Below are 20253 nucleotides of genomic sequence, written 5' to 3' on the forward strand. Positions count from 1 at the left end.
CATCCCCACCCGCAGGAAATCCCGGCTGAAAGCCGCCGTCATAACCGGTCCAGGTTTACCTTAACGCAGGTCGCCTTCCTTCCTGGAATGCATCCTACGGGAATTAAATGCGCGAAATTAAATGCAGGGTGAGAACAGCCCCACGGAGCTGAGTCGCGGCTTTACCGTCGTAACTCCCGAAACGAGCCTGGAATTGTAAATCATGTTTTCGAGTAAGCCACAATATAAGGCTTTGTCCCATATTAGCGCTGATCGTAGTGCTTGCTTCTGCTTGATTCTTAATTATTGATCCTTATCAGAAAATTATAGAATATGTATTATGAACTTGGGTTTAATTAATACAGATAGTTAACATTTCTTAATCTGATTTTAATTAATTTAAATGTAATTTCTGAAAATATGCTTAATCAATTTAATCTAGATTAAATTGTTTTCAAGTATTCTCTTACTGTATTAAATTATGATAAAGATATTAAATTAACATTGTAAATCAAATTGTTAAAGAAAATGTCACTTAAATTAATATACAATAAACGTAAAACAAATATAAATTTTGTTTAGAAAAAGATGGAATAATCTAACAATATTTTCTTATTGTCAAATACGTGATACTAAACTTTTCTGTATACTTTAGGTTAAAATAGATTGATGTTCAATATATGCATATAATAATTAATAATTGATACAATATTGTATATAAAACGACAATAAATATGACAAATGATAATAGACATATAAATTCTATTAAGCCATGGTGATAAATAGTCAATTCCAAGATTCGAATGTGGCAGATCAATTTTCGATGTACAGTTTAATTAAATTAATTTACTGACAAGTTATTAGAGACTGAGAGGGAGAGGCACAGAGAGAGATTTCGCTTATTGTGTTCAACGATTACAATAGATTCCAATTAATTATGAAATGCTTATTGCGATTTGGCACAACTTGAACTAGTTTCGGAACATACGATTAATTTTGTGATCATTTGACGTTTACGACAATTTAATTTGTAACATCTATTAATAGATAATAATAACTTTTATTGCATCATGCGTAGTGCAACGTTTGATATGTGAAAATGAAGTCAACTTCTGATGACGGAAATTCAGATTGAATATAGAGCGAGGGAAAAACAAATCTTCGTTAAAAAAGCAGAACGTTTTTTTTCCTCTTATAAATTCTTCTTCTATAAATGCCATAAATTTGTATGAATAATTTTTCAATTTTAATTTACTTATAAAAATTGTATAATTAAAATTTTTGAGATTAATGATTAGATTTATTTAGATTTTAGATTTAGATTTTAATTAAATCCTTCAACATTAAGATTTTAATATTTCGATATGATTAACGCGGTTTTTACGAAAGTTACATCTTTCACGAGAAACCATGAAAAAGAATCAGAGTGTGATACGATCATTTCACCGTGAAATAAGTTTAACTACTCGCATCGCTGCGCACAACAAACGATAGGGAAGTAATGTCTCTCTCTCTGCGAAGAAAAGTCCCGGGTCTCCAAATCCAAAGAATCGAAAACAGCTATTTCTTGGAGTTGTTGAAGATTATCGGGTTTGGTACAAAGATACTGTTTACAGGTTCGCACAATCCATAAGTAGCCACCGCTATCGCGCTCCAATCGACGAAATAAAATAAAGGAACGCTATGTGCTCTTGTACTCCTCAGAAAGGAATGCTTCTGCGGAAGAAATGTTTCTCCTTGTTTCCTTTATATGTATTTGACGTAAAAATTTTCTTATATTTCTTATTTTAATTCGACAAAAGAAAATTGAACAGACTTTATTTTGTTCTTGTGAGAGATTTTCAATTAAACATTTTTTATGTAGGTAATATAATTTATAGATGTAATAAGAAAAATAAGAAAAATGTTATGACAATAGCATATAAAAGGGGAACACATGGAAATATATTTCTTTCGCAGAAGTATTTTTTTTCTATAAAATACAGAGACTTAGTATTCTTTTATTTAAATACGCTTTTGTATTATAATTTTGGAAATTTAAAATTAATATTGTAAAAGATGAAACATTACAAAGCAGTTTGGAGACCAAAACAATATTTAATATAAGAAGCTAGAAATAATTTTTTTGTTGAATTAATATCAATGTTTTTTTATTTTTAATTTTATTAAATTATTTTTATAAATTGTTATAATATGGTAATAATCACACAAAATTTTATTAAAAATACAATATCTAATTAAAAATTTCTAACAAAAAAATACTTTTATACAAGAAACGAAATCTATATAGGTATTTCATAGAAGTACAACGAAATAGTTTAAATAGTACAATTTTTTATTAACATTTATTTATATGTTGTAAACCGCTATTAAGAAATACATAAGCATTTATTTTTCCTATCTTAAAAAAAAGGAAAAGGATCGAGGAAATTTCTTTCGATAACGTATAATATTAACTGTGCGATCTTCTGCGCAGAGCGACTCGATATATACACGAGGAAACGTATCCGGAACCAATATCGGGCTTCGCTAGTTCCTCGAGAAATATGGAAAAATTACTTCTGGCGGGGAGGGCAGGGAAAACGGAGTCGATTCAATTTCCTTTTTTTCTTTTTATGTAAACGCGACATGTTTTTTTTGGAAAAAAAATGAATTTGAAAACGTATATCCATATTATTAGCGAAAATAAACTTTAATAATTCGCGAAAAAAAGTTAATGGATCAAACGTAGGACAATAAATGATTTTTTTATGATATTTCATTTTTATTTTTGTCATAAAATGAAAAAAGTATCGCGCACGGCAACGCGAAAAAATTTGAGAATAATTTTACAGTCTTTTTTCCGTTCTTGATATTATTCATCAATATTCAATGAATCGCGCTTCAAAAATATTCTTATACACGATCTATCTCTTCTAAGAGAAAATATCAAATATTGATTTGAATATTAAAATTAATATTTTAATATTAATTTTCATATTAAATATTAATAAAATATAAGTTTTAATATTAAATTATTTATTAATATATTAATAGATGATGATAAATCAAATAAATTTTATAATTATTTATCTGTCTATTTATTTTATTATATATTAGTTATTTATTGTAATCCATTTTATCAAGCGTTATTATAACATAACATAATTTAAAAGGTACCGAAAAGTTTTAATTATTGAGTAATTATTATCATCATAATTCTTATTATTATAACTATTACATTTAAATAACTTTGCAGCTATTATGTTTTTATCGCAAATATTTTATTAACCCGTATAAGAGACTACATAGGTATGTTTGAATATTTTCGAGACTTCTGAAAAATTCAGGTTTCATTCGCTTAGGCAGCACTCTGTGGCAGAGAGATCGATTTATGCGCCTTTCTTCTGGTGCAGCGAAACGCGGCCTAGGGTCCTCAGGGAGCACGGAGTAGTCCGGACTGCCTGAAAAGCAGGCTGTTTCCAACAAAGGTGCGAGCGTGTGTACAGATGCTGAGGAATTGGAGAAAGATTCGGTTCACGGAGCACGATTGGTCTGGATCGTATTTCAGTGCTTTAGTAAAATTGGTGGTGCTCGATTATATTAACCAGTGTATTATAATGAAATGTACTGGCAAAAATGACCCATACTAACTGTAAGGATGTGTAAAAACGACAGTATAATATATATTGTTATATATATATATACTGTTTTTAATTTAAAATCTGAATATGAAAGTTGCCTTATTAGAAACATAAAATTTCCAAAATTTTCCAATATGTATTTTTGAATTCTTTTATTACGACGCATACATAATTTTAATTTTTTAGTTTGCAATTTACGTAGATATAATAAATGTATAATAAATAATAATATTAATCAATAAAGGGCTTCTATAAATTATTTTTGAATATTAAAAGACGAATATTTCAAATTAGAATATGTTGTACTTTTGATTGAATAATATGATTAAGACATTTTCTTTTTAATTTTTATAATATCTGTGTCTGCTAATTTATTTAACAATTTAAATTAAATTGCAACTATTTATTTGACGTTTTGCTTTTAAAATGGTCGATAAAAGCTTTTTTAAAACGTAATAGTGTCACCGATTTTGTACTTTCAGCGCGATATTCCTATATCGCTTTTCTGGCAATCGTCCTCGAACTAAAAATTCCGACCCGGACTGGCTACTACATCATCGCCTTGTTGCTGTATTTTATGGCAATAAGAGTTCGACCTCTGGGTTCTCTCTCTCTCTCTCTCTCTCTCTCTCTCTCTCTCTCTCTCTCTCGCTCGCTCGCTCTTTCGGCCGGCACCTCCGCTACTGATATATTTGATATACGACTGAAGGGAGAATACCACATACACACACATGCACGCATAGTTCGTCGATGTGCACCTCAGCGAGTTTGCATTTCAAGTGCAATAACGTTAATATTCTACATCGTAAAATTTACCTGACGTAGGCGAACAAAGACTCTCTCTAATCCGGTTATATATAAACATTTTGTATTCTCTATTTTTTAATTATTTATATTTTAATTATCCTTAACAATTAATTTTGAATGAATTATATGTACAATCGAAAAATTTTTAATTTAATTTCTAAGATTTACCTTAAAATGAGAAAAAATCTTCATTCTTTCTATTCTCTTCTTCTTTCTATCTCTAAGAATTTTGTGGTATACATTTATTTTGTTTTCTAATATATCTACATAGTATATATATATAATGTAAGAAAATATACAGAATATTGAATAACCATATATACATATCATACAAAAATAAAGTACACATATATATTTGGACACATGCCAAATCTTTCATATACTTTCGATGTCTTATTATTTTATTATTATATTAGTGATTTTGTAGTGTGCTTTATAACAATGTTTAAGCGCGCGAAGTGAAGTTGAATTAATTATCGTTCAACGATGGAAATAAATTCCAAATTTGGGTTGTCACTTTTTCGCGCGATGTAGAAAAGCTCTAATTTTCCCAAATTTTCGCGATCGTCGAACGTGGATTCATTTTGAGAACTAAAATAAAATGCGAGGACCGAAAGTTTCTGTTGTAAGAATCAAGTGAATGGACGTCACTTCGTCGAAAGGACGGGCACGCGTCCCGGCGTCGACGTTGGCGTCCCAGAGCTTTCACTTGCCGAGCGCGCGTGCGATCTAATTAAATCGTTGGCGACTCGGTGAATTAAGGAGAAGTGGAGGGAAGTTTTCCCGTGCTAATGAGGCGTTGTTAATAAAACTCTTCTAGAAAGTCAGTAATTCATAAGCATGAAATTTGTGTTTTCATAATTCTTTAATTATAATATCAGTAGTAGAAATTGCATAAGAAAAGAGAGCAAATTTTTCCGAAATTTTTATCTTTTTTTTCAACAAGATATAAAATTATTCTTGTTTTTGAAGCTCCTATAAAACCTTTTTTAAATTTAAATATTAAATATTTTTAAGAAATTTTAATTAATATTAGTGATATATCTACAAACTGTGAGAGAAAAGATAAAACTTTTTTATTAATAACAAGTTTCTATTTTTCTTTTTGCATAAGGTAGAAGACTGTTCTTCTACCTTCTGGAAAACCACTAACACTCTCGATCACTCTGGTGTTTGAATTCTGACGCCATAACGGCTCGAGTTCTCGCCCATATTTGCTTTCTCGATCGAAGAAGGGCTCGTCATATACGCTCCAGCATGTCAAACTATACATCCAGTCCAGGTGCCTCCAGTATCCCCCTCTCGATAAACGAACTGCCTTTACGGCCGCTCTCGACACACGCCATTATCGATAAGGGCGTTCTCGATTTTTTCTCAGCTACCATCGTTCTCTGCTTTCTTCCGCGATATGCAGTAAAAAACATGAAGCTCGAAAGGGGGTCGATGAGGTGCAGAGATGCCGTCCTCGTCGGTGTCGCCGTCATAAAATATGATCCTAATTCCCATACCGATATGGTATTTGATCAATTTTTCGAGACATTTAAGAAATGGCGAGTTTCCGCCCGTAAAATCACCCCTCGGACACGCCGCGCGCCGCCGCTGGGGATCGGCGCCACGTTCGAGAGATCGATTCCTTCGCTCTTCTTCCCTTCCCGTTGGAGGAGCCCGACGACGACGGTAGAAACGAATCCAAAGGAAAGGCTTCTACTTCTAACGCGTCGTTATCTGTAAGCTTATGCAAATGTCTAGCAGTTTGCCACGAGGGGGATTTGCATACACTAGCTAGATTCAGCCCTTCCCCCTCTACACCCTCCCGCCCCGTCTTCCCCCCTTCGCCCATCCCCCCAGGTCCCGATCTATGCGGGATCATGTCTAGGCATAATCTTAAGAAGCTCCCGCCGCAGTTATACAGTGGTTTTCTCCCTTAGACCATATAGTCACGTGAGAGGGTGCTACCAACCCCCCTTATTCGTTCGCCCCTTTTTTCTTCTTTTACTTGCATCCGAGCGTTCCGAAAACGTATTGCGTCCTTCTTTTGCATAGTGCGGATGTACCGGCCTATAATAAAGCTCGAATCGCGCCGTCATTCATTAGCATAAAAGCACGATACGCGCGCGCTTCGATCGGGTGGAGGGAGACTCTCCCTCCCGTCGCTACAGGCGACTTCTCGATATTGCGCGTCATATAATACGGGATGTGTCCTGGGGTGTTCTTACGCTGTATGCAGCGGGATGTAATTACGCATTATGCAGCGATATCGTCATTAGAAAAAAAAAAAGAAAATCTCTCGCGTATGAATTGCTAAAATATCTTCCGATCTAATTATTAAACCCGCTCCGGTATCGCGGCCGAATGTAATTAGCATAATGGAATCATGCTTATGCGCGCGCCATAGAAATACGAGTCAATTCCCGTAACGCATCGCCGCACCGCGAGAATTTTCCGATTGCACCACATTTCGACGTTGATTGGATGCCATCTCTTTGCGAATCTCTCTCTGCGATCGCGAATTCATCGCTGAACAATACGGTATCTGGGCTTACGCGCGCTTTTAATTAAACTTATTAAGCTGTTTTAATTTGCATTGTATTATCGTATTGCTGTTGCGGCCGCTTGTGTAAGCTTAAAATATCTTCAGTGGCTTTGAAACGGCTCTAAAGTAGCTTTTAGTGGTTAAATTAATAAGATTATTGCTTAATTGAAACTCCATTTATTTTAAACAGGCCTCATATTAGCTTATTTACGGTGATGCATTTTAATAGCGCGCCGTTATTTCCGGAAAACTCCCCTCTTAGCAAGTTTTCATACGTCTGCACTATTTTTGTTTTTACATTACGAAATTACCTAACGTTAACATGTTATTTCCGACGTAAAATGAGAGTATATAATTTAACGCGTTGTAAATGTGCTACAATAGTAGATTGAAAAGGGTTGAGATTGCCCGAGCGCGCGGTGGGTTAAATTCGCGTCTCGGCATCCTACTCGTCTAACTTTCGGAATAAACAACTCGTGTTTTGCACCCACTCCCTCCCATACGACTCTCGTACGCGGGCTCGAATTCCATCAAGGTGCAATTAGCATACAGCAACGGAGCGTGCGTGACGGTAAGAGGCGCCGAATGGACCGCGGTGTCGTGGATAATTTTCGCGGTGCGACGTATGGCAATCGCGCGACGTGTCGAAACTTCGCCCAGTTGCGAAGTTATATTAAACGTTCCGGCGGGAGGAAGGGTGAGGAGGAGGGGGAGATGTACGCATATTCACATGTCTCCGCCTCGTCCATGACGTTGCGGACGTTGTGCCCTTTGTAACGGCAAGTGCCAGTTTCGTGCGTTATTATTTGTGGTCCGGTATATGTCGCTCTATATTGCCGTTGAATTATATCGCGAGAAAGTCGAGAGGAGGAGAGCGAGAGGTGAAGAGGAGAAGGAGACGGAGATGTGTGTCAATTAAATTGAGATGGAAATGCGCGCGCGTCTCTGTAATGTGTGCATGGAAAGAACAATTTTGTTGGATCCAGATCTGAAAGTAATTTTTTGTTCAATAATCAAAATAATTTTGTGCAAAAGTCAAAATGATTGCTGTAGATTATCAGAACGTTTTATAGCAATGCTTATCAGTTTTAACATTCCAACAAATTATTTTGATGATTCAACTAAAAATTATTTTCAGATCTGTTTTCAGCAGCAAATCGTTCTTTTCGTGTAAGTAATAAAGTGTCTCTACATAAATAATTTAGAAAGAAAATATTTTTAAATTGAATACCTATGGCGAATAAAATGATGATTTTGCTTGAAAACTTTTCAAATTTTGCGAACAAATATTCTAATAGCTATAAACGCTGACAATGCAACGCACATCAGCTCGCGATTCAGCGCAACTGTCATCGTCGTACGGGAATATCAACTTCACAAAGTACAGTAGCAACTCCGTCGGTGCTGTAGTCGAAATTAAATGCAAATATTGCAAAGTCGAGACAACACTGCGCGAAGTCTTGGACTTGCACCTGCCTTTACGCAACACGCGGCGCGGCGCTCCAAGACGAGTTTCGCTCGCAATCGGAAATAAGTACGAAACAAAGCGGGCGGCTATCGTGCGGTTCACGAAGTATTACGAGTATCCCAAGTGCGCTGTTTAAAAACTTTCGCGCATTATCTGCATATGTTGCATCGGCCATATCCACCGCAGTGGTTCCGTAACGGCTGCGTTCACCGCGATGATATTCGCCAGTTTTGTGATTTATTTCATCTGCGAAATACATCGCGAGCTCTAATACACTGTCGCACAATACGAGAAATTTATTTGATCTGAAAGAATAAAAATATTTTTGGAAAAAGGAATACTGGAGGAATACTGAACCAAAGTGTAGGAATAACATATCAAAGATTTATGATAGAAACATTTTTAATATTTGATTTTAAATGCTTATCTCTTGTATTCTTATTTTAATTTAGTTTATTGTCTCGTATATCCTATCTGTTTGGGATATACAGCATTTTTAGCACGTAGGATTTATGCCGTAGCACAGACGCTCTATTATTTATTTATAAATATAAAAGTAAATAATAATATGTGATAATACGTTCTTTACAATACATTAATCATAACATTTATGTATGTATATACTTATGTATGTATTAATACATATGTATGTATTAATAATACTTATTTATAATCTGTAATAATACGCTTTTTATTTATTTATTAATGAGTAAATGCAAATTACGTTGTCAATTCACGTGTTATTCACTATTATTATTTAGATTTTATGTATATTTTTCGAGTCATTTATTCCATTCATGAGTAGCCGTATAACTCATGAATGGAATATTTTTATGAGGCAAAAATGCAAGGGTTTAAAAAAATTTCTTTTTTAATATAAAAAATAATTTTGATTCCTAATATTTTTTAATAATAGTAAACAGTATAAAGTTTTTACTGGCATAGTTCATTTAACTTAAACTTAATAGATAATATCTGACAAATTAAGTTTTTAATAGGTGCGGCGTATATATACCGGGTTTACCCTACTTATTTATGTCAGTAAAATTTGAATGAAATATAATAATACTCTATGTCCATAATTACACATATTGCATTAAAATTTGATTAAAATTAAAATTAATATAAAATTAAATATTACACGACCGGATTTTCACTTTTTATTTTTATCTTTATGTATTGAATAAATTTCATGTCAAGTAATTCCAGCAGAATCACCGTTTCCGTTATGCAAATAGACGTTTCGCCCTGCGGGTAGATTTAACCGACGAATAAATATGTTACTCATCTAGCGAACACCTTGGCATAACGAACGAGATGGAGGAGCGAGGGAAGGGAAGAAGTCCATCAGGAAAATTGAACAAAACTCAAATTGATCCGGAACTCGCGGATCCCCATGGCTTTTCGTCGAAGCTTTCGCTTGCTGTTCCCGACAGTAATTAAATAAGCCGAGTTATACGGAGGAGGAAAGTTCGCGAAATTCGCGAACGCGCCGCGTGTACGTTAAAACCGTCCGGCCTCTGGAAGTTTGAGAACAAACGTTATTGCACGACAAAGGCATCGCTAGCGATATCATCTGCCGTCGTATTTATGAAATCTCACGATTATCATAGACAAGACTATCGCTACTGGATTACGAGGAAAGAAACGTGAAAAGAATAATATAAAAGCTGCGGAAAAGAATAATATAAAAGCTACGGAAATTCTCTTAAAACATTTTATTTTTCTCTCTGTAATAGATATATATAATTATAAAACTATCAAAATATTTATTACTTTACTTTATCAAAATATCCATACTTTAAATTAAATAGAAATAATTTGTTGCTACTTTTGTATATATTATTAACGTGTTTAGTTTCTAAAAAGTATTTCAAAAATTTACAATTTTAAGAAATGTTTATTATATCTTTTTATTAAAAAAACAACGACTGGAGCTTTATTCAAGAATTTATATAAAAAATAATGTATGATATAATCTCGGTAAAAGATGGCTTGTTAGGGCAAAGAAATCCTTTAATTTGTGTGGCAATAGTGGGATGCTTTTTCTCTCTTGGCTTGAATAGAAATTATTTTTTCTTTTCCCGCTGAGAATATTTTTATCTATACTGCTTTTCCCTCCGGAGTTATTCATATGCTAGCGTTTATGAAGTTAGAGTGAATTATTTTTCAAGCGTTATTTTGTGCCAGAATCGATCTTTTTTTATAAACTTTGCAGTACCACTGAAAAATTTTAAAGAGAATATAGGATATCATTGGACGAATTATATTCAAAAATTACGTGTCAAAGATATTTATTTATTTATATTAATATGAGCCACATACTTTTGCAATGTATTAATACGTTAAAATTAAAATTATTGTTTAATCAATTAATTGTATATTTAATAAATAATATTAATATTAAGTTAATTTTAAAATTATGAAGAAATTACAATACAATATAATGTAATATAATACAATATCGACGCAGCAGCGGAAACCATATATGTTACTCACCACACTATTGATAAAAGAACATAAAATTAATTAATTAAAAATTAAACTGTTAATAACACGTTTTTACGTGATAGTTAAAAATAACTTTAAAATGCCTGCTTATTTACAATATAAAAATCCTAGAGATAAAAGCTTTTTTTTTTTAACTTCGAATCAGTTGCCCCATCGATCGAACATAGCAGATTAAAAATATTGAAGCAAAAGATAAAAACGACACACAAGGATTTAACAGTAAAATAACAATACAATTGTCAAATCCTTGCGTATTTAAAATGAAAAATTTTAATTAATAATTTATATTGATTTAAAGTATTTTTGATGCGCGTATTAAAATTTTTTCTTTTGTAAACATATTGTATTATGTGTTTCTTTGAAAGAATAACATTCGACTAAAAAAATTCTTATTTATCGTGCCGTCGATCGATGCGACAATGTGTCCTCTCTGTGGATGGAAGAGGGGAATGTTTTTCTCTAAAGAGCAGCGCCTCGTGATAGAGAAACGATATGCCGTTACGTATCGACGTGCTTGTAATGGAGCTGTCGAGCAAATTTTCTGTGATACAGAGCCGGGGGGCGCGCATCGTATCGCGCGTTGACTTTAAATACAATGGAAATCGACCCTTATCGCCTTGCTGTCACCTCGATGCTACGGTTACTCATTATTCGCACTCAAATCCATCCAAGGAAGGGAGAAGATTAGAAGAGAAAAAACTTATATATTATTATTTTAGAGAAAATCTTTTACGGGAGAAATGTATGTAATGAAAATCTGCGTATTATATCATTACATATCAATTATGACAGAATAATATGTATCATAAAAAACTTTCGAAACAATCTCATCGTTTATTAATGGTCACAATTGCAATGCAATGCTCAAGTAAAACATTCAATTTTTCTGTTTCAGGATCATGATGCACCGGTTTCTGTACAATTCCCTTATCCTTAAACTGCTGCTGCTGACAATCTTGTTCGCGTCGTCGGGTCTGACGGCGGGTCTGTCGAAGTCGCGCGGCAAAAAGAAACTCACCAAGGAGAACGTTTGTGACATTAAAAACCAGCGGTCACCGATCTTCTGTTACTGCAACAACTCCGGCCTGCGAAATGCCAGCGACGTCGATTGCTGGGTATTGGACAAGTTCGATCAGAACGATCCCATGTGGAGTTACTTCACATCGCAAATCCAAGTCGAAAAATTGTCGTTTACGGTGCGTCAGGGCAGCTTCGACTACGTGCCCAGTCAGCTGCTGCAGCAGCTGAAGAATTTGCGCGAGTTCAAGATCCAATATGGGACGCTCTACGAGATTGCGGAGCACACTTTCAACAATCTCGGTGTTGCCAAGATCAATCTCAGCCGCAACACGATCATCGTGCTGCGCAAGTACGCCTTCGAGAACATGCGAAATCTCACTGTCATCAATCTTGACTATAATCGCATCTCCGAGATTAATAGGTACGGATAACTGATATTAGGTAACGAGTAGTTGTTTAACAGAGTTGGCCCCATTATAACTTTTTATCGAGTTTGTTAATTTAACGAAGAAAATTTATTTGTTATTTACAATTTATATTAGTGTTTATTCTCATTAGTAGGTATTCATGTCATATTTGGGCTATTTGCATTACTTAATGTTGAAAAAATGAATATAATATATGCATTAAAAAATCATCTTCTCGAAAAAATATTATTTTAATATATACACAACGCGCGCGTGTGTGTGTGTATGTGTGTATGTATCATATTACAATTTTTATTGTATAAAAGTTTGAATTAATATTTTATTGATATAAGTTTAAATATTATAAAATCAAGTTTTCTTCATTTATAATTTAAATACTTTTAATTAAATTATCACTTATATTGATATACATTATACATATAAATATATAAATATATATATATATATATATATATATATACACATAATTAAAAGTATAAAAATTAAATAAAGAAAACTTGATTTTATAATATTTACTCTTATGTCAATAAAATATCAATTTAAACTTTTATGCAATAAAAATTGTAATTATTTTTATTATTATTACTAAATAGCCAAATTTTACAAAATGCCAAAATTTCGCATTGTATATATTTATTATACTAAAATATTATAATATTATGAAATACATATATTTCTATAATATGCTTTTTAAATAATAGATATAATATTTTATATCAACGCTTATACTCATTCACTTAACAACAAACTCATAATGCAAATGGCATAAATAATAAATAACGTGAATATTGAGAACAACAATTAATATAATATTAATAAATAAAATAAAATTTCATTTAATTAATAAACATGATAAAATATATATATATATATATATATATATATATATATACATATATATATATATGATATGCTCAACGATTTTCAATAATTGTTTACAGAGACACGTTTCTGAATTTGGCGAACTTGAACAAGCTGTATTTGAATCACAATAACATTAGCACCGTTCACGATAAAGCGTTCAAGAGCCTGCCCTCGCTGCAGGAGCTCGACCTGGGCAGCAACCAGATCACTGTCATCACGCGCGACAGTTTCCACGGTTTGCGCAAACTGCAACGTCTCGATCTACGCAACAATAAGATTGCCATGCTCGGCGATCGTCTCTTTGCCGAGATGCAGGAATTAACCGAACTCGAGCTCGATCAAAATCAGATCAAATACATATCCAACAGAGCATTCGACAACATGTACAATCTCCGGAAGTTGCACCTTAGCGAGAATCATCTGGAGATGCTGGAACCAGATTTCTTAGCTGGTGCGCCTGGTGTTCACTTTTTGGATCTGAGGGATAACTTGCTGAAGTTGATGACCTTTGACAACATTAAACCAATCGTGACCAATCTCTATGACCTCAACAGCTACTTTTACCTGGATGGTAAGTACATCGATTGTCATTTTTAATCAAAAACCATAATACAGCATCCATTTGAGATTCTTGGAATAAATTACCTAGAAAAATTAGCAAATTTATTATAAAGAAATAAAGAACAATTTCAAATAAAAATTAGATCAAATATCTCTCAAGTAGATTCAAATTCAAGATAATAGGTAATAGAAGATTATAATGCATTAAAGACAGTTATTCGAAGTTTGCGAACGTTAAATTATGCAGTGAGTTGAAGCGGTATTATTCGTGATCAAAGTAACAAGATTGACTGATCAAAGCGCATCTCATCTTATCTGCATATAGGAAACAATCTGACCTGCAACTGCAAACTTGCGTGGATCTGGGGCCTGCGGAACGAGACGAAGAATACGAAACTGAGGGATGCCCTAGAGGAGCTGACTTGCTTCCTTGAGAGCAATAATGCAACGCAGAAGATCAACAGCGAAGACCTGGGGAGAAATCAGCCGCGCTACATTCCCAGTAAGTTCTCGCTTCACGCGCGAGCGCGCGCGCGAATGCGGAATGCCTTTCGGCGAAATTTAGCTCAGCTTTGTGTCCAAAAGGCAAAATGCAAAATTATCCCATAAAAAAAAAAGTAAGAATGTTTTATCTACTATGCAGAATTTAATTTTATACATATTATACATGTCGACAAAAATTTAAAACAAAGTAATTGCTTTTTTCATATACATATACATATACAAATATGTATAAATTGTTTTATATATTTCTCAATGTTGGTAAAATGTGTTATATCTAAGTTGATGGATTTTTATTTTATCTATTTTATTTTTATCACTCATAAAAATATTTTATTTAATTAATTTTAATAATTATATATATATATATATAAATTATAAAGCAAAAATAGAATGCTAGAAACAGAGAGAGAAAAAGAGAGAGAGAAAGAGAGAGAGAGAGAGAGAGAGAGAAGGAGGAGTACCTCTCGTATCGCATTTTTTATAGTTTTAAACAGGACTGAATTGTATTATGTTACATGCAGACAAATATGTTAACAATAATTCGAGAGCCGATAATAACGAGGACGACGATGAGGCTGAGAATGATGATTATACAGAATATGACGAGGACGATGAAAAAGAAAAAGAGAATGAGAATTCGCATTTTCGCAGTAAGGTAAGATATACACACATTACCTTGTTGATTGCATGTGAATTACAGACTTTTTGACATTCCTCTTTCAATAATATTACAATAATTACCTCATCAAATTAATTTCTTACAAATTTATTAATATCTTAATTGCTAATCTTAATTACATAATTAAAGTGCAATCTAAACTTTTATGCTGTTAGAAAAAATTAAAATTAACACTATAATACTTCTGGCATGATACCAAGCTGAGCTTAACGTTAGATTTTTAATTTTATCTTCTTTATATTACATTTAGGATTTTTACAAGAAGTAATTGAGATAAAGTAAGAAAGATCAATATACATATTTAAAAATTTGAATTATGTATCTCTTTTTAATTTAAAAAAATATGTAATTGTGAAGAACAATATATAATACACAATAAGATACAAATTTTATATCTTTGTATTATTTTTTGAATTTTTGTATCATATACAATTGTATTAAAAAGAGGTATCTTAATTCTTAATTTGAGACAGTACAAAATTCATATATGATCGCAATGAAAAATTTTATACACATGTTTATCTCAAAAATAATACGGCAAAAGGAATTTTTTTTGCACGTTGCTAATTTAATTAATCTTTATGTCGCACGTATATGTTATGGGTCTATCTTCTGTTTCATCAAAAACATTAAAGCCTTTTTAACCGATACGCGTGATACTACGTAGACCATTTTGATTTTGATTTCCAGAGTACTGATAGCACTGATAGCAATAAGTGCTGTAAAAAGCACCTATTCGAATTGAAGCCGGAAGAGCTGCCATGCCCGCAGCTTTCGCGTGAGGATTTGATGGCCTCCGAGCAGCCATCCAGCCGTCATGAAAACGCCCGTGCGTCCGGGTCCAGCTGGTTCAGCTCCGGTTCGATCTCGGTCCAGGCCGGTCAGTCCGTCCTCGTTGCCTCATTGCTATTGCTATCTATACTTTTTTTCACGTAGAAGCGGCTAAGCGTTCGAAAATGAAGCGATATAAGCGCCATTCGGTGTCCCGATACGCTCGAGCGAGCGAAAATGGAAAATCGTACACGTACATAGAAACGAAAACGGGACGTGGAAGAAAGTGTATATGTTTATTGCGTGTGTATGTGTGTGTGCGCACTTACGTAGGAAACTAACTGGACAACCAAGAGACGTACCTTCGAAACTTTCCGAAGCGCTTTTACAGTTACCATTTATTGTATGAGGGCTCTCTTTAAAAGGTATTCGAACTTTAAAAATGTTGCACGAACGTGATCGCGTGATCAATAATGCATAGCGACGAACGAGATCGCCAAGTCACAATTGTCCAGTATCGAAACGCGGCTGCATTTTTAAAGTTTTACAATTTTTTTTTTTTTTGACCTCTCGGCTATATTTGACGTGATAATATAAAAACGTTTGCGCCGTTATTTGATAGACGCACTGTCATGCAGAGTTTATAACGGGCCACATAACGAGACGCAACATTTTACGTTCGCGATAATTTACGTGTCTATCGTATCTTCAACGCGAGCCAAAATGTGGTAGTATAAAAATGACAAAGAATTGCACATAGCATTTTACATAATATTGATCAAATTCGGGCTCAAACGCGCTCCTTTACATAAGTACTGTACGCCATTCCCGTATCTGTACAGTATACAATATGCGTAGTTTTACTGTATGTATTATAAGTATACCAAAAAAAAAAAAAAAATACCGCGCACACTGCCGTCTCTCGTTAGCTATTTCGCTTGTGTAATTACTGCCATTTAGACCATAGTCCACTATTATATCCAGCTAATTTTGATCGAGACGATGGGTCCAGCTATAACGGCTCCAAATTTCGATGTAATTATAAAATGTCAGAAATTGCCAGAGATATATTGCCATATACAATAATTTAGAATAAATTTTACAATTTTTGATAGAGAAATTAGACAGCAGAATTTTTTTAATTGTTTATTTATAACTAGTATAATTATCGGCATTTTTCCACTAGTTCTATTCGTATTAGCTTTAAGGATTAATTTAAACGTTTTGATATAAATGTACTTTTTTAATTATTTTTCTTTGTGCCTTTTATAGCCTTTTATAGGATATCGTGATCGTGAAATATTAAATATTGCCCGCTCGATTCTATGGCTTTAAATTTTTATATAAATTTACATGATATTTGTTTTAACATTCCTTTTCGATTTTTGTAATCTTTTATACAAAATATTATAAAACATTACGGATAACCCATTCTCATTTTTATCTAAAAACATGAATATGAATATAATTGACTCTTCATATTCTTACTACCCCTATTCTTTTAATTTCTCCATTTATTATAACATTTATGAACTCCGTATTCTTAACCTACCCCCCCAGCCTGCACTATTATATATATATATATATATATATATGCTGCTAATTCATAGTTATCACGAATAACTACGTGATCACTTGACCAAAAGAGTGAAGAAGCGCGAGTAAAAGACGGAGACTGCCATAGGCAGGAGGATATTTGTGGGCGTTTCTTAGTAAATAAAAATTTCTTATTTATAAACGCATGCATGCGTATATATATGCGCAAATGCATATTATGCGAGCTTGTGGCGCATCGAATGTCAACGCGCAGGCGCGAAGAGAAAAAGATACGACAATTATTTTCTCGTTTTATTTATCTTGGCCTTCTCTTCAATTAAAGCTTTGCCGGAACATGGAAGTCACTCGGTCCATGTCTATTTTCATCTATTACGAATAAATAAATGTTTACCCATTTTTGTCTATATGGAAGACGTCATATACCGTACGTCGTATACGTATAGTCACAATCTCGTTTGCCAATAGCGCAACAGGCGCAGCGATATTTATATTCTGCGCATGTGCTATTGAAACAGGATCATAGTCTGAAGAAAAGTGTTAAAAATGTGGAGATTATTCCCTATCCTAATATGTTAAGAGTACGGAGATTTGACTTACTACAATATATTACTACAATATATTAAATTTTGACCCGTTATACATATTTTTAACATTAGGTCGATATCTATGCTCATCTATGATGAATGGATGGCTTTGGATCCTTGTAGAACTTGATATCTAAAATATCAAGAATATCAAGAATCTATCAAAGATATTGATGTACAATTTAATAAAGAAATTAATGGAGGATATAGAACTATGGACTAAATAGAACACATCAAGAATTGATATGGTTAACACATTTTTGAAGAAGAAATTGAGATGGACACCATGAGATGATTATAAAATATTAGTAGTTTATACTAATTTCGATACGTATAAGAGAAATTATAAAAAAACAATTGAATTAGTTGATTATAAAAGTCCATCATGAATCATGTTAGTGAACTTTTTGGAAAACCACAACAAAATTAATTTTTTTGTTTTTTTTAATTTAGAAATATAAATAAATGCTTATTAATTAGAAAATGCCTCTAAGAAAGCTTGATAACAATCATGCTCTTTTCTTAATTGTTGTTTGCAAAAAGAGATCGATATTTCTGTTATTAGCAATTTGTATCTTTTTTTGTATATGTGTAACGCATTGTGGGTCATGAAACTATGTCATGTTAGCTCCATTTTGTAAAAGTGATATCTTATGTCCGTTTTATAATGGCTAATTCAATTGCATACGCATTATTTAATTTGTTCTATTTAATCATCCTCGTGTGTATAATTGATATTATATTTAATACAAGAAATATATACTTCTTATTCTGAAATATATTTCTTGGTATATGTGAAATGAGACTGAGAACAAGACATTTTTCGAGCACTAAGCGTTTTTATCATTCTTCTTACAAGATTATAATCGTGATGTTTTTGCGCGACGTTTAGCGAGCAATTTCACAACGATTACGTCTATGGCGATCTGTTTGTTTGAGGTGCACTTTCTTGCGCTTTTTGCGTAAAAGTTTTTAAAACTAAATGGGCTTATATTTTGATCTGCGGGTGGAGGAGAAAAGGAATAAGGCTAAAAACGGAAAGCGCAACTGGAGCGAACAGACGTAATTTGCAACAATCAATTTAGTAAGAGACGCACGATATGGATAACGTGAAACATAGCCTACCCCTACGGAACAATGAAATAAAGAAAAAAATTATTAATAATGTTGAGGTGTTGTTTGTCATAGTATATACGTTGTCATAGTATCGTGATAATGTTTATATAATATATGAAACGTCGAGTCGCAAAACGACATCGTAGGGAACGCAAGAAGATCGAGATGTCTTTTTAAATAATTTTTAATAATCATGAAGTTAACATGTCTTTAGACAGATCTCGTTATCATGGCGAGAATATAATTTGCAAGTGTTTTTAATTCTGAATATGTTTTTTTATTTAAGATTTACAATCTTTACGAAAAGTCTAATTATGATTAAATTTTTCTTTTTTGAGAACAACAATTTTATATACATATACTTTTTACTTTAATTAATAATAATACATTTAGCTTGTTCTTACATTTGATATCCTTTACTTTTTAAATTCCCTTAAAATAAATCGTAGAGTTTAAATCGAGAGGGTAATCACTCTTGAATTCCGGTGTACAACCTGTCGGAATTTCGATGAAGTCCGATGAATTCCGGTAAAGTCCGGTGAAGTCCGTTAAAATCCGACGCAATCCGCTGAAGTCCATTAAAGTCCGATAAAAATGTAGTCCAATTTTTAAAAAAAAGGTTATCACTTTTCTAATTCCTAAAAAAGATCATCAGTTTGATTGAATTTTTTAAAAGCCCTTGCCCGGACATTAACATTCGCCAGGGAGTTTGTTGAAAAATTTCGCCGGTGTTTCCAGACGAAAAGTAGTAATCATATCCATAAAAGTCTAGTGAAGTCCGTTAAAGTCCGATGAATTCCGGTGTAGTCCGTTGAATTCCAATGTAGTTCAATGAAGTCCGTGAAGTCCGGTGAAGTCTTGAAATCAGAAGTCCAAGTGTACATATAATATTTTCTGAGTGATTATTTCATCGGTTTAAATTTAAATCTTACCATTTTTAATAATAAAAAGTGTTAAGTGTCCTCCTTTTACGTTAAAATATTTTTAAGTTATATTTATAGATCGCGTTGCAGCCAAGAATTTTGTAAATAAATTATGGAAATATTAGTAATGATAAATTGAATTTATAAGACAAGATAAATATTTAAAGGCAATAAAAAATATAAAATTATCTTTTCTGAATAAATTATTGGACCGTAATTTGTTTTATTATCTCTCTTTACTATACGAATAATATATGTAAAAATATAAAACAATATTTTTTAAGAAAAACTTTGCTATTTCATATTATTTTTTATTTATATAGCT

The 20253-nt window shown here is 32.9% G+C and overlaps 1 protein-coding gene across 1 annotated transcript in view; it reads left to right on the forward strand.

Annotated features, from left to right (window-relative positions):
- LOC105450557 (connectin) overlaps window positions 1-16931 on the forward strand; it is a 124952-nt gene extending 108021 nt beyond the window's left edge. The window contains exons 4-8 of the mRNA XM_011690478.1: window positions 11817-12362; window positions 13311-13804; window positions 14120-14296; window positions 14820-14953; window positions 15668-16931. Coding sequence (XP_011688780.1) covers window positions 11821-12362; window positions 13311-13804; window positions 14120-14296; window positions 14820-14953; window positions 15668-15913 — 1593 coding nt within the window. The 5' untranslated portion in view covers window positions 11817-11820 and the 3' untranslated portion in view covers window positions 15914-16931. The remainder of the gene's footprint in view (window positions 1-11816; window positions 12363-13310; window positions 13805-14119; window positions 14297-14819; window positions 14954-15667) is intronic.
- The last annotated feature ends 3322 nt before the right edge of the window (window positions 16932-20253 follow it).

This window comes from Wasmannia auropunctata, unplaced genomic scaffold, assembly GCF_000956235.1.
Source record: "Wasmannia auropunctata unplaced genomic scaffold, wasmannia.A_1.0 LD336060.1, whole genome shotgun sequence".
NCBI lineage: Eukaryota > Metazoa > Arthropoda > Insecta > Hymenoptera > Formicidae > Wasmannia > Wasmannia auropunctata.